At 29.1% G+C, this 16,480-nt stretch overlaps 1 protein-coding gene across 1 annotated transcript in view; it reads left to right on the top strand.

The window, feature by feature from the left end:
• Positions 1–2,989: 2,989 nt before the first annotated feature.
• Positions 2,990–16,480, top strand: part of LOC132736958 (G-protein coupled receptor GRL101-like) — a 112,968-nt gene continuing 99,477 nt past the window's right edge. The window contains exon 1 of the mRNA XM_060724171.1: positions 2,990–3,455. Within this exon, the coding sequence (XP_060580154.1) occupies positions 3,410–3,455 (46 nt within the window). The 5' untranslated portion in view covers positions 2,990–3,409. The remainder of the gene's footprint in view (positions 3,456–16,480) is intronic.

Raw genomic sequence — 16,480 nt, 5'->3', positions numbered from 1 at the left:
GTTGAAAACAAGCAAAAAATGGCAAACGCTATATTTCAGTCTAAGGAAGAAAAAACACATTGACTGTTGGAGAATTTGTGTATAAAAATGTACGGAAAATTTATATGCACTGGTTTTCAACCCTTACTTCGTATCAACAGGCAAACATATGCCCCCATGCAATTTGTTATAAATGAACTGTGATTATATTATTACGTCATAAAATAATGGCGGAATACCGGCCTGCCATACTTAACATTATCAGTAGCTGGTTTATCGTTGTTTTTGTTTTGAACACGCAAAATAAAAAAAAAACCAAAAAAACAAAACCACACATGAATCAACACAAATTGTTATTATTAAGACAATTAAGACAAATCGGTCACATCAGACCCTATCTTACTGTTAAAGCAACCAAATCTCTAGTAAATTCACTTGTTACCTCTAGGTTAGACTACTGTAATGCACTGTTATATGGAGTCTCTAAGCAGTCAATGACCAAGTTACAACATGTTCAAAATACAGCAGCTAGAATTGTGACCAAAACACTCAAATATGACCACATAACACCTATCTTACGCGAACTTCACTGGCTTCCGGTAGAGTATCGGGTCGAATGTAAAATTTTGACTTATACATATAAATCCTTCATCGATCAATCACCAGCTTATATAAAAGACATGATAGACGTGTACATCCCAGTCAGGAATCTGAGGTCCCAGAATAACTCAATGACATTAGTTGTGCCTAAATCTCGGACAGTACGATATGGTGACAAGTGCTTCTAGACAGCCGCAGCGAAATTATGGAACGCGTTACCACCTGACATTAGAGACTGTAATACCTTGCCAAGTTTTAAGAGAGCTCTCAAAACACATTATTTCATAAAGTTCTATGGACGTTAGTTTCATAAATCAACATACATGTACTACTTTTGCTATATTACCAGTGTAAATTTTAATTGAGCCTTGATTTTAAACTAAATGTGTCTGTATTTCTTACCATCCTTTACTGGTTTTAGATTATCATTATTGTTTAATAGGTTTACTTAATAAATATTGTACATTATGTCTTATATATATATATATGATTATGTTTTATCGGATTTATGTAAAGCACTCTTGAACATTTATTATTTATGAAAAGAGTGCTATAGAAATGAGGTATATAATAATAATAATAAATTTTTTTATTATCTTAATCATGACATCATTCTTCTTTTCTATTTAGGAACTATTGTTTTATTATTTAGAATAAAATCACATTACTTAAATTGAAACTTAGTTATATCTGTTTGATCATATTGTATATCATTGGAAAGGTCTGTATACTCATAATTTACACATTAAAGAATAAATTTTCAAAACTTTTTCATTTTTTCTTGGTAAAGGGTCAAGCTTGGCCCTTTCTGTCAACGTTCAAACACACGGTTTATCAACTTATGTTTCATATAGTTAAACAAAATATTTTTATGAAAACTACAAAAAAGGATTTTCAAAGATTCGAACTTGGCCTACTTGGTCACATCTTCGTCATACATACCACACTAGGCCATCGAGCAATATTAATTGATTTAATATCGAGATCTATACTATCAATAAAATCTTTAGCATTAATCATAATAAGTTACGTAAACTAACAAAACACCTCCCGAAAATGAATAAGTCTCAGGTCAATATATTGCCAAACAATACTTGCTTAAATAATCATAGCAGCTCCTTGTCAATATTTCTAAGCAAGTTTGCTTCAATTATGATGTTTTATTGTGAATAAACAGTTACTCAACATATTGTTCCTCCTTTTCTTTATACTTGAACTATTAATTAAACTGATATAGTATTATATTTATGATAATACAATCATTATTCTATCCGGCGACTTGATGATTTAACATCAAAACCTCTGCTTGTCAGACTATATGTTATTTTTTATGGAATATATATTTCCATGTAAATATTGTTCAGTAAAGGTTCGTGTAGATAGATTAACCGAATACATAGAAACCATTTCTTCTTTATCAAAAGTGATAACAGAGTGTCTGTTGATCGGATTTTATTCATTGGCGGTAAGTTGTGCAGTTTATAGCTTGAGATATAGGCTTTTATGTTTGTTCTCTGGGATATAATACTTGGAGATTTACAGTCCTATTATACGGCTGTATTATAACAATTGTTGACTGTGATAACATGAAGAATGTTTTTTGTTTATAATATTACCTATTCTTAAATGCATTAAAGTGAAACTTTCACAAACGAAACAAAAACGAAATTGTCATAATTGAAAGAAATAATATACAGTACTTTATTAAAATTTGAGAAGGAAATATCTTTTTGTCATGTTAACGAATTTTTTTTTACTGAAAGAAATAATATACTTTATCAAAATTGAAGAAGGACATATATTTTAGTACAAAACTTTTTGTTGCTTGTAAAGCAACGTATGCTTTATTAATTTACTTTCCGTGGTGATAATTTATGGACAATAGGACAATTTACCTGTTGTAAATCACAATAAAACGGGTAACATTTTTCCAAAACTATCATTGATTCAATTACATTATCAGTGGAATTGTTATGGAAACATAAAGATACATTAGCTATATGTTTCAACACGTGCAAAATAATTACAGTTAAGTGTATACAATATTCAGCTCGGATAAATTTATTTTCAAACGGCTTATTTCTGCTGGAATTGAATCTGTTTATTATGCACTTAAAATAAATTAAATTTATTTTCAAACGCCGAAATTCTGCAGGAATTGAGACTATTTATTATGCACTTGCAATACATTAAATGTATTTTTGTTCACAAATTCAGTATACTGGATAACTATTAGCAATAAGCAAGGTACAGTTCTAAAAAGCAAATACAAAATAAATAAAATCGGATAAGAACAATTTTCATTTATACCGCCGTAAAAGACACAAACTAGATATATAATACTATATTATGCAGATGTGTCATAATAATCAAATATATAATCAAATGTTTCTTTACTCTTTGCAGGACTTTTATTAAAGACTGCGAAATGATTGCCAGTTCAGACAGTTCATGAGCAGTGCTTGCTTATATCTTATCACCTTACCACTACTGATAAAATAATGAAGTATATCAATGAAAAGTGACAAACGGCATTTTTCAAAAGAATGGAAATTTAACCAAGCAGTTGCCAGTAGATGTTCTAACTGTTTTTTAAGGATAATGAGTGAAATACATTGTGAATTGATATAGAATTTCGCTTTGCTTTTTATGGATAGATAGTGAGTGAAATACATTGTGAATTGATATCAAATTTTGCTTCGTCAAGAGTTTTCAAAAAGCAATATCTATAAAGTGGATATCATTCACTTTGTCTGCCATCATTAGTGACAAAATATCATTGTTTAGAATTTTGATCAGAAATTACTGAGAACCACATTGGTGTACCGTCATGATGGGGTTTATACGCACTTTTCTTATCCAATCAACGATTTTAGGTAAGTGAAATTTTATAGTTTAGTTTTTCTATTTTTTTATTTTTTTTGTATTGTTGCGTTGACACAATATTCGTGATGTCATCAATGTTTTTGTTTTGAAATCTTATTAAATCATGTATATTTGAATTAATTTGGATAGCCGTGTTGCACAAAGCTTATATTTACAAGGCATCATTCATTAAATTTTAACTTAATGTTTATTAACTTAGGATAAGATTTATTTTCTGTATAACTGAATATATTCTGTTATATATTCTGTTATACAATGGGCACGTGTTTCAAGTATTTCAAATGTGGATAAAAACCAAAAAAAAATGTATCACTAATAATTTCTTAAAAAAATGCTTGCAAAAGAAAATGTGAATAAAGTACTAAGTGCTAGAAATATGCAAATTATATGATAAAAAAAAATCTGGAATAATTTATTATCTGTTAATAGTAGGTAAATATTACATACTATTGCGCCCGGTATCTCACGCTCGACGACTTATGTAATTATTTCGCGATTTGTTGTTATGTTTGATACTAAATATTATCAACATACTTATTTGTTTTATCACAGACCTACTATTATAGACCACTTTAGTAAAAAAACTGATTTAGGATTTGATTATTAAGGCCGTTTAGGTACACCAGAAAGTATACACAATTTTGTTCATAAAGATCGAGTAAATATTTCTTCATTAAGTCTTCATAATATCTCAGATTTTGTAATATAAGATTTATATAAAACTTTGATACATGAAGACAGATGCTTGTTAGATTACAAAAAGTCACACGTCAAGATATTTAATAATGTATAAATCAAATATAATCATATTTGTATACTAAGACTTTTTACTTTGAATTGGATAAGATTATACAATTTTTCAAGATATGTTATTGTTTTACCTCAGTATTTTGGCTGTCGTGAATGAAGTTTTGGTTGTGCATTTTTAATCCCCTTCCGCATAGCAGAAGGGGGGATTATAGGAATGGCCTCCGTCTGTCAGTCCGCTCGTCTGTGCTTCTGTCTGTCCGTCCGTTGTCCGTCCGTAAAACTTTTGTGTTCGCTCCATAACTTTTAAGAGTGGAAAAATTGGGTTGCTATCCCAAAAGTCAAGGTCACACCTAAATGTCAAATGAATGCTAAAATGTGTTCATTTCATAATAAAAGTCTTCATTTCGTGTCCGCGCCATACCTTTTAAACTGCTGAATTTTTTTTGAAATAATTTGGCACAAGTTTTCACCATAATGAGACCATGTGCAGAGCACAAAAATTGTAAAAATGTCTTCATTTCATCATAAAAAGTCTACATTTCGTGTCACCTTCATAACTTTTAAACCCCTGTTGTTGTTGTTGTTGTTGTTGTTGTTGTGTTGTTTTGTTTTCTTTTAAATAGCTTGGCACAAGTGATCACTATTATGAGACATTGTGCGCAGCGCAATACTTGGGTTGCTATCCCCAATGTCAAGGTCACACTTAAAGGTCAAGTATTAAAAGGTATATAATTCGTGTCCGCTCTATAACTTTAAAACCGCTGAAAAGTTTTTTTTTAAAAAATAACTTGGCACGAGTGATCACCATTATGAGACAATGTGAATAATTGAATTGCTACACCCAAGGTCAATGTGCAGAGCACAATAATTGAATTTCTTCACCCAAGGTCAAGGTCATACGTACAGGTCAAATGTTAGAAAGTTTATACTTCGTGTCTGTCCAAAACATTTAAACCGCTGCAATGTTTTTAAAATAACTTGGCAGAAATGAACACAATTATGACACCATTTGCAGATCACAATAATCAAGTCACAAGCTTTAAGGTCAGAGTCACACTCAAGGGTTCAATTTAAAACATATATTTACATGTCCGCTCTATAACTTTTTGACAATTCAAGGGTTTTAAAATTACTTGGCACAAATGATCACCACCATGACATAATCTGCAAATCTCAACATCCATGTTGCTCCCCACAATGTCAAGGTTATATGTTCTCCATATCTTTTTTACTTTATGGAAGATTTTAAATAACATGGCACCAATAATTATCGTAAGACTATGTGCTTATGATATGCATGACATAGCAAGGTTGTGGCTGGTAAAAGGTAAAGAAGTACACATTTTTATTAACTACGGAAGGGGATTAAGCTGTCCTTCAGAATGCTTTGTTGACTTTGAATTTGATTAAATGATACAGTTTTTTAGGATTTGACCACCATTATGATTTTTTACCTAAGAATTTCTGACTTTTATGAAGTTTTGGCTGTGCAATGCTTCATCTTTAATAATTTAAAAAATAAAGAACAATACATACGTATTATAAAGGTATTAAAATTCAGTAATATTCTCTGTTAGCTAGTTTCCCGCTTTTACATTTTCTTACATAAAAAAAATGATGAATTCATGTATTTTTCAGAAATATAACGACCTGACTAGTCATGCAAAATCTTTGTTCATAATGATGTTGAAAGAACATGATGTTACTCGTGCTCTTTAATTAGTTGTCTATTTCCAGCCAATTTATTGTTTATAGGAGAAATTTATTATCTTTATTAATTTTGTAACTGTCACTTACTCTCGTGGTGGAGTTTCGTCTGTGGACAAGTATATGAAAAGATGCGTGTCTAAAAACAATATACTAAGGAAAAAGCTCATAAATTAATAAAGATGTGTCAAAATGGTCTGCTTAAACACTGTAAAGCTTGTTCTAAGTACACTGAAAAAAACAGCGGTTAATGTTAGACATTTCCATATTCTTTATTCTTTAGAAATATCAAATATATCTTTGATAATGTTTTAACAATGGATTTGTAACATATTCGATGCTTAGAAAGTTGCACTTAACATGCAGTAATGTTTTAAAGAGGGAATCGAATGTTAACAAAATAGTATTTTGACTCCCATACAAAATACTTATTTACTATTATTATACACATTGCCTGCAGAGAAAATGAAATTAAAGATGGTCTATCTATGTGGCAAATGAGTATTTTCTTCTTTTTTTGGAAACTGTAACAAGATACCAAAATACAAAATGTTTTTGAGAAATAAAACTGCTATATTTCTGAGGCATAATGGGCCTTTAAGAGTTTTATTAAGTTATTTGATAAAGTCAATCTGGAAAAATATATTTCTCTTTGTTTAATGTTCTGACAAATTTAGCTTGAACTTAATCCTTTCTTGAATATATATATATATTATTATCACGTACAATTATAACACTATAATAATTTAAGTAAATCATATATTCAAGAACAAAAGGATTCGAAGTGAATTAAAAAGTTCTATTTTAAGCTAATTAATGACATGTGTCGATGCTTGCATGAAGTTAAATATATTGAGAAATCGGTAATAGAAATGAAAATGAGAAAAAACGATTATGTTGTGTATATAGGAAAGAAAATATAAATAAATCAGCTTAGGACTGGATAGTATATTAATCTACATGTATATCATCAGACTACATTCCAACATTATATATTTATGGGATTTTTTTTGTTTTGTTTTTTTGTTTTATCGAATAATTTTTCAGAATGTTATTAAAGTATATTAATGATGATTTTTATAGTTTTAAAATTTCTGGAAAAATTGAAATTCCCGTTTGAATAAATAAAAATGTTGAAAAAATCCAATTGGAATTTCAGTAATTCCCCGGACAGCATAATTCCGGGCGGATTACATAAACATCCGCGCAGACAAAATTTTTTAAACTAAAATGTTTGATATGAAAAAAAAACACTAAGTTAAGTCAAGTATTTCTAATCAACCTTAAGTCTATCATATGAAATGATTTTGAAGTATATACGCCAAGTATAAAAGGTGGTGAAGTTTGCCACATTTCCGGTCGTGCAAAGATTTTCAGGTGGCTGTTCATAAATGTATAACATACTATAAACTTGTACATTCTGTAAGATAATTTCTATTCGTGTTTTTTTAAATATCTGTTGAATATCACTAAATTTGTATTTATTTGTCTATTTTGTTCATTTATTATACGAGAAAATATATCACTAAAAAATTAGATATCACAATACTTATCTTTTTCCGCATCAGTAGAAATAAAGTTATTGAGTTAGAAAGACTCTCCTCAGGCAGTGTCTCAAATACAAGCTTTCAGTGATTTGAGCGAAAAAGTTTAATCCTTTATCGTATTGTTGCGTGTTAAAAACAACATATTTCAGATATCTTATTAAGACTCCTTTATAACATTTTCTTAAGGCGTTTTTCAAGATACATGTTTTAGCAATTTGTCTTCAGTTCGTTCTACAAATGTAATTATAAAATAACAGCCACCGGAAAGTCTTTGCGCCACCGGAAAAGTGGCAAACTTCACTACCATTGAAACTTGGCATAAACACTTGAAAATCATTTCATCTGATAGACTAAAGGTTGATTAGAAATAATTGATTTCATTTTTTACTATTTTTATCAATTTTAAAACATTTGTCCGGCGGAATTTCATGTATTTCGCCCGGAATTATGCTGTCCTAAATTCCAATTGAATTTCTTTCAAACATTTTTATTTATTCCAACGGGAATTTCATTTTTTCCAGCACCCTTAAACTATAAAAATCATCATTTGTATATACTTTAATGACATTCTGATTAGTTTTGAAGAACTTATTTGATAAAATAAAAAAATCCCATTTTTTGAAAGCTGGAAAAAAATCAAATTTGATTTTCACCGAAAAATTTTAATAAGTAACAGAGCAGTTATAATTAACGGCAAATGATAGTTTTCGATGAAATAAACATAATTATACACGCTAAATTACTAATAAGGTGTTTTGAAAAAAATGAAAATACAATTGGATTCATTTCCAATTATTTTTGTTCTACAAATGTAATTATAAAAATTTATAAAGAATATTTGGAAAGCAATCATATTTCACATTTGTCTGGTAATATTGTTGACAGTAAATCTGTAAAATGAAACCAATAAGCAATGGGGTCTGTTAATTTCATAGTTTATTTCAATTTATCAAATTATTATTATTTATAAATAAATCTTCCAGTTTTATATTGATACGATCTGTTAAGTATGTCTAAAAGGTTATGTTATTTTCAATTTTTATCATCGTAATCCTCGACATCATCGTAATTATCATCACAATCACCATTATCAACAACAACAAAAACAACATCATCATCATCATTATCTTCTTCATCACAATCATCATCATTATTATCATCATCAACAGCACCAAAAAACAAAAACAACATCACCATCATCATCACCACTTTTGTCATCATCATAATCACCACTATTGTTAACATCATCATCATCAACAACAACAACAACAACAAGAACAACAATAACAACAACAAAAAACAATTTCGTCAAGACAATCGTCATCAACAACCACATTTTCTTAATCATTGTCATCATCATCATCATCATAGTCATCATTATAATAGTTATCATCAATATATTGTACAATGTTTTATGTAATGAACATTATTTTCAATCATTATTCAAATAATTCAAAATTAGCGTCACTGACCAAGCGTGCATACAAGAATTATATTTGCATGCCATAGATTTGAGATTTTAGGGGTCTCAGAAGTCTTCTCAAAAGTTATTCAGACCAATAACCAGCGTGCGAGTTGTGAAACCTCCGTGATATCTAATTATATCTCATAAAACATTCCGTGACTAATACACTCATAACAAGTACAATTTTAAGTACCTTCGTGCTATTAAAACAAGAATTAAGATCACGTGTTATTCTAAATTAGGATTATTTGTGACAATCCTTAAAGGTAGAAATATATCTTTAGAGGTAGCCAAGCTGGTTAGAAATGATAGTAAAAAAATACTGTATTTTCATGAAAGTATAAAAAGCACTTTTTTAGATTTTGCTCATATTATGAGATATTATATAACAGTCAGTCCTACTTTCTTCAGGTATAGTTATATATAGAATTCTTATCATATTATATAAGCATATCTTTCTTCAATCTAGATATGAAATACATGTATATGAAAGTCTAAATCAATCAAAGTGTGTAACTTTTAACTTAGAGCACTATCATAAATGTATCAATTAATGATAACACACATTGTTTATCTTATGACAATCTAACCTTACAATATTCATGGTAAATAGTACAAAGGTAGTTATATTCTTTTATCTTCACAGTTACGCTTTCATAAACGTTTATAACATTGTTATGAAATTTATGCTAGCTTAGCAGAATAAATGAAAATCTTTAATTAAGGATATACTATGATCATAATTTATATTAGAAAATATGTATAATTGCTATACGGTCTCTTTGTAAATATAAAAATAAACATGTTTTGACTTCACATAAAGAAGAAATGTTAATATGTTAAAAACTCTACACATTAAAAGTTGGCACAATATAAATATATAGAGTCATTAAAAAAACTAGCTTTTTAAAGGAAATATCAACCGTACTTGTCCTGTAATAGGGAAGGCTGTTCTCCATATTTAGTTAATTCATTCGTATATTCGAATTATACAAATTCAGTAAGAATTCAATAGAGTTCAATAAATTTCTGTGATTCAAAATATTTAACTCAAGGATGAGCATAGTATATCTTTTAAGTTTGCCCATACAGATAAAGTGTAAGTAGCTAAGGAATGCAATTTATAAGAAATATCTTACTCAAGGGTGAGCATAGCATATCTTTAATAAAATGAAAACTTACCTATCATATTGACGCGCCTTTCACCAATAACAGAAGTAAATCAAACTAATTTGCAGTCTGATACAGGTGGTATCTATCTCTTGTTACTATATAATTGGAGCCCAGTGGGATTTTTGAAATGCACGATGGGTGTTTTATCTCAGGAAAAATATTACGTTTAACTCTAGACAGTGAAATTTTGCTGAACATGCTTTACATATGAATAGAGAATTAAGTGAATTTGATTAGATAATAGACATATGTTCCAAGAATAAAAACTAAAAATAGACGTTGGTTAGATTAATTTGTCAATCAAATGTGAGAATATGAACGTGACTCTGCAATATATTATATCAAAAGTCAGACTTATAAAAATGATATTTCAGCATCCCATTTGACCGAGAATAACTGTTGTGAGATAAATTATCTTATTTTAATGTTATACATTTAACTTTTGAATTATTCTTCATTTGATAATTAAGACACAAAGAAAAAAGAGGTATGGTTTTTTGATGAAGTCATGAAAATAGAAAACTCTTTTAAAGCCTGTGTTAAATATCAACACGATATCACAGACCATTCGATATAATAAAATCATGCATATCTGAATATTGCAGAGCAGGGTTTTCATTTTCATTTAATATTTATTTTGTTATTTACATTTTGTTATCATTATTATTATTATTATTATTATTAATATTATTATTATGTCCAAAGTATGCTCAAAATTTACAGAGATATTTTCCTGATCAAGACAAATAGTATATCAAAGGGATTTGTGTTTTTTTAAAAACTAAGATTTAAAATATTTTATCCAGAATAGTTTGGAAATAGATACAGGAAATGTGAATAAAGCTTATGAAATATTAACATATTAATTTTATTAATGTGTTCATTTTACATTTTGTTTCAGTTTATTTAAATCAAGATATGTTTCCATATTGTTCATAGACCCCAATGATTTATGTTGACGAAAATGCTTATATCGAAAAATCTGTTCTACGTTTCTCTGTTTTTATTTAACCTTTTAAAATATATGATATGCTGTCTTGACTCAAGCACATTTCAAAGTTGCCATAACAAACGTATATTTTTCTTAGCGGTAGTCTCGTCTTCCTCCTTTTATCTGATGACAACACATGGTTAAAACGTTAATGGAGATGAAATATAGTATTGAATGTAGCTTTTAGAATAATTATAAAAATTGTAAAATATAGGTCTGTTGGTATAATGGTACCCATGACTGAGCATTGACGAACGCTTACTTTAAACCACTTGATACACCTGATAAATCATTCTCATAAATAACCGTTATTATTATAAATAAATAAGACGATTTTTAAGCGTAACACATTTTACTTTATCAACAACATGTTATTATAAATTTTCTTATGTCAAACATTGTTAACAATTTGAATATTAACCCGAACATGCTGAAGTATAAAATAAATGCATGTACATGTAAACATTCTAAAACGCTAATGAAATGCTAATTTGAAGTTTTCATAAACGTAGTGCGGTTATTGAATGAAACTTCCTGTGCAATCCCATAAAGTAAATTTATACGCTGAATTTTTACTATAAAATTGATATTTTTCCGCCTACACATGCCAGGTATAACTTCATAAAATATCACATGTCTGACATCAGGCGTCAAAAACATTTTATCTTTTGGCATGGAAGGTGAAACAGAAAAAGAAGATAATCTGCGCCGGTTCAAGTTACATGTGCAGTGAAAATGTAAGTTTGTTAAATCATAATTGTTAAGATGGATTGATTTAAGGAACTCCACTGAGGTTTAATAGCTTAAAATATTAGAATTTGATATTCTTTTTTAAATCAACTGCTACATTTAAAATAGAAAACTTTACAATAGATAATTTATGAATATACTCGGTATGAAATTGATAACCGATTTTTTTATCAGATTTTTTGACCGAGTTGGGTTAAGCGTTGCAACGCTTTTCATTTTAAGGTCTATTTGCACAATATAATTGATAATTTCGCGAAAAAAGGAGTGAGTAAATGATCTGAAATTTTTACTGTACACGAGTTGTTGGTGCAGACCTACACCTGGTTCCACAAAAATAGGAAATTTTCTAAAAAGTTATATATGGTTTTGTTAACACCGAAGGAAGGACATTTCTTTCTAAGATATTAAGCTTATAAAGGACTTTATTCACTAAGTTATCGTTCTACTTTTTTAAGAAACTATCTTTCTTAATCTCTTGAAAATGTTTCTTTAACTGCACTCATTTTTCATTTAAGTACTTATTTAATACAGATTATATTATCTCTATTATATGTTTTATGTCTCGTAATTGCAGACGTATGGCAAAATAATGTCTTTATAACATTAGACAAGAGACTATGAACGTCATTTCCCTGCCATATATACTGTAGTCCAATAATCTATGACATAAAAATGTACTTATCTCACTGTTCTTTAAAATATACGTATATTTTACATCATTGATGATATTGAAAATCAAGGTTAAAAAATTTAATTGGCAATCGACGTGCAAAAGATCTTTGGCCATATCTACAAAAACATATAAATCGTAGACAGACATATGTTATATTATCCAAAAGCATACAAACATCATAATTTACAAAGTATGGCTATAACAATAATTATTTCGACATAAGAAACAGTAATTTAATATTTTAAGGGTATTGTTTCTTTAATTAACGTTAAGGCATATTTAATGTATTAAGCAATGTAATTATATTTTAACGAATAAAGGAAAACAATAATTCATGACATATGTTTATCAGTAAGGTAATTTAAAAAATGTTCTAATGCATTGGAAATGGAACACCTTGTTTGAGTCGGTTAACTTACATGTACGCGACAATATTACGTACCAACCAATGGATGGGTATACTTAGATGACAATATAATTATACCAATAATTTAACACATTTCATGTCACCACAAACATAGCTAGCAATGCTCCCTTGAGAACAGGTTACTTGCAAGTGAGAATAAATTCTAACATTCTGACAGCCTTACAGCCTTACATTATTTTCGTGCCTTTGAGATAATCGGATTTATGCAAATTCTTTTACAATAAACATTGTGTCTCACGAAAACAGAGCTGCTTATACTATAAAGTACAAAGGTATAAGTTAAAAGTCTTTCACATAATTACGATTAATACCATTCCTTTATATTTATTAACCGATGCACTTTCCGATTCCTTAAAGTACGCAACGCACAATGACCTATGGTTTCATTGATTTCATTTAAATTTATGAAAGTATATTTACGGCGGAAGATTTACGCCATACCGTATTAACACTGTTTCGCAAATGTGAAAACTAAAAGATACAACAAAGTAAGACTTTGTCGTTCGTGTATCTTTGTTTGTGCTTTTCAAATTTGCGCATTTTCTTGGTAAAATAACCCAGCTATGATTATGGTGTAAATTTGCTTTAATTATGCGAGGGGCAAAACACAGTTTTGATAATGAAACACATCGTGAATGTATTTTTGTCTTAAATTTATGGGTATTATACTTGCTTTTTTATATACAAATGCATCTAGGTCTCATTTACAAATATACAGGCAAACTAGCAGTGCCTGGCATTTATCTCCGACCGAAGTAGGTCAACAAATAACATTGTTAAATGTAAGAATTTCATTTGAGTTTTTGTCATCATTGTATGGAAAATATTAGCAAATATATCTTAAGACTTAGATCTAAGATACGGAATAGTAAATGCACTGTGTCTATTATATTTATGGATGTCTTAAAGCATGTTTCATCCCTGATATGTATACAAAATCGACTTAAACGCTGTAAGGAAGGGTTATTGTAGTATTGAAGCAACAGGTAAGAAAATATCTCCCGTATTTACAGGCAATGACATTTTGATATACAGTTTAATAATAGGTAACACTACATGTATAAATGAATATTGAATCAATTGATATTGAATCAAACGAAATGGAAGTTAAGGATTACCAAGGGCAAGGTGACTATCATCTCACTGGAATTCTTAATGTTTCTCTTATCCCCAAAGTCTCGGCCTTAGACAAAAGAAGTGTATTCTCTCTAACTACTAAAAGGAAAGTATTCTAGAATCAGATATATGTAGTGTATGTCTAGAGAACCAAGAACATTTACAAATCATAACATTTGTATGTTAAGCAAAAGAGCTTGGGAGCTTGAAAACTTTATATAAATATGTTTTCATGAATGGAAGAGTGGTAATGTACAAAGAAGCAATTTGATTGATTTGGCGGAGAAATGTCACTGCCCTGCAGGCAAGTTAATATAATATATAACATCTTATCTTTCCGGCCTATTCAATTTCATGGAGTGTCTGTATGTGCACAACGGAATGATAAGAAGCCGTGATTTTCTCATTTGTCTTCGAAATAAAGAGCCCTCAATTGTGCTTTATGTATTATGAACAAACACTCCCCTCTAACCGTGTCCTAAAACGAAACTGTCTTGTAAATAGATATTTCACTAAGCAATTGTTATAAACCTATAGTCACAATTCGTGATTTGTTTTAAGTAAATAATATCAAGATAGTGATTTAAACTTTAACTGATTAAGACAAATATAACAAAATATATGAAATCAAACATTCCTTGTTCAGAACAACAACTGCTCTGTCAGATATCTTCTCTACAATTTTCTGCCCTTTTTGAAAAAAAGAAATGACATTTAATTTTGGAAAAAAAAGAAAATTTTAATGACATTAAGTTTAAAATAGCTGAAGTCATTCCTGTTATTAACTTTCATAAAATTAACAACATAAAAAAGCCATTGATCTAATTATTTGTTTTATGTGTAGAAAACATTCTACAGTATTACAATTATAGTGAACAAATGCTAGATATCTCCTGTTTACTTCCCTAATAGTATCTGCCCTTACGGGAATAAAGAAATGTCATTGAGTCCAAATTAGCTGAACACATTTCTGTTATTAACTTTGATTAGAATACATGTAACATCATAAACAGAAACAAAAGCCAATTTTCTTATTTGCTCAAGAATATCGGACAAAATTTCGTTTCGAAATTAAAACTAGTTCACTTTTTTATGTTTGCTATTATTCTTGTTGCTGTTGTTGTTTTTGCTGTATTTATACTACTTCGTTGTAAAGTAAATCAATGACATATACGAGACAACATATAGGTTTTTTTGAGTTTTGTGTTTTAGAGTTAATATATTATCTAACATAGTCAATGGCAACAATGAAAATAATTAGGCTTTGCTTTGTCTATGAATGTTCTGTCTTAATGACATATGGTTGAAATGTCTCATAAATTGCATTACTGTCATTGATAAGAAGTCTAATTAAAGATTCCTTGATCTCGCACGCACTGCTATATTACATATTTTCTATTCTAAAAAATCAATGATTTTTAAGAATTAATTTGCGCTAATGTTGTTAACGGTGTCGGATTAATTGTTTTAAGTGCAATTAGATAAATAACAAAATTTCATCTGTGTGACAGTAGATAGAAATGAGAGTAAACTAATTATTATTTTATAACTATTATTTGTGGGAAGTCTTAAATAAGGTTAGTCATTCGCCATTTAAGAATTTGCAAAGTAACTGCGCCATACTTTTTACAAATCTAATTGCAATGAACAGTTTGTCCTTATGCAAACTTCCTTATGCAGGTCTGTGAAACGGATGAAACTTGGATAGATTCTCATCATATAAGAAGTAAAAGTAAATTGTATTTATTGTACTTTGTAATCAAGTTCAACTCTACTCTACGTACTTTAACTTATATACGTACGACGGCTGCCTGAAAGACACATATATGATTAACCTGATTGTTAGAAAGAATATAAATTCAACTTCTGTTAGACTGCATATTTAACATTTACTATAACATTACATATATCACATATAAACATATAAAGTAAACATTATGCAAAGAGCTAAACAATGTATGACATATTTACAACCATAGTAAATCCATAGATTACAGTTCTAAGCTGATATATGGATGAGTTTAAGGTTATAATATTGGCAGTATAACCTTAAACGACTTTTAGCCAGACGAAATTGAAGATCAGGTACATTAAGTAATGACTATACACTATTTGCTTATAATCTCTAATCTAAATTTAGTCTCGCAAATGTCATTTTCTTTGGGTTAAACAGCGCTTTAATGGATATTAACATCTCCTGGGTATTAATCTATATAGTGTAAAAGGACAGGTATTGACGCCATTGTACTTAGCAATTGTATATATAGAAACCTTTTAAAATATATATTAATTTTACAAACGCATAGAACCTTTAGTCAATAGGTATAATAATTAGTAAATGGTGTTACATATATTTATTAATTAAGAGTCACTACTGTGATATTGAATTGCCTTCCAGATGATTTTCTTTTCAAGG

This window comes from Ruditapes philippinarum, unplaced genomic scaffold (genome assembly GCF_026571515.1).
Source record: "Ruditapes philippinarum isolate M1 unplaced genomic scaffold, ASM2657151v2 ctg1920_1_1_1_1, whole genome shotgun sequence".
NCBI lineage: Eukaryota > Metazoa > Mollusca > Bivalvia > Venerida > Veneridae > Ruditapes > Ruditapes philippinarum.
This window is presented reverse-complemented; position numbering and strand designations above follow the sequence as displayed.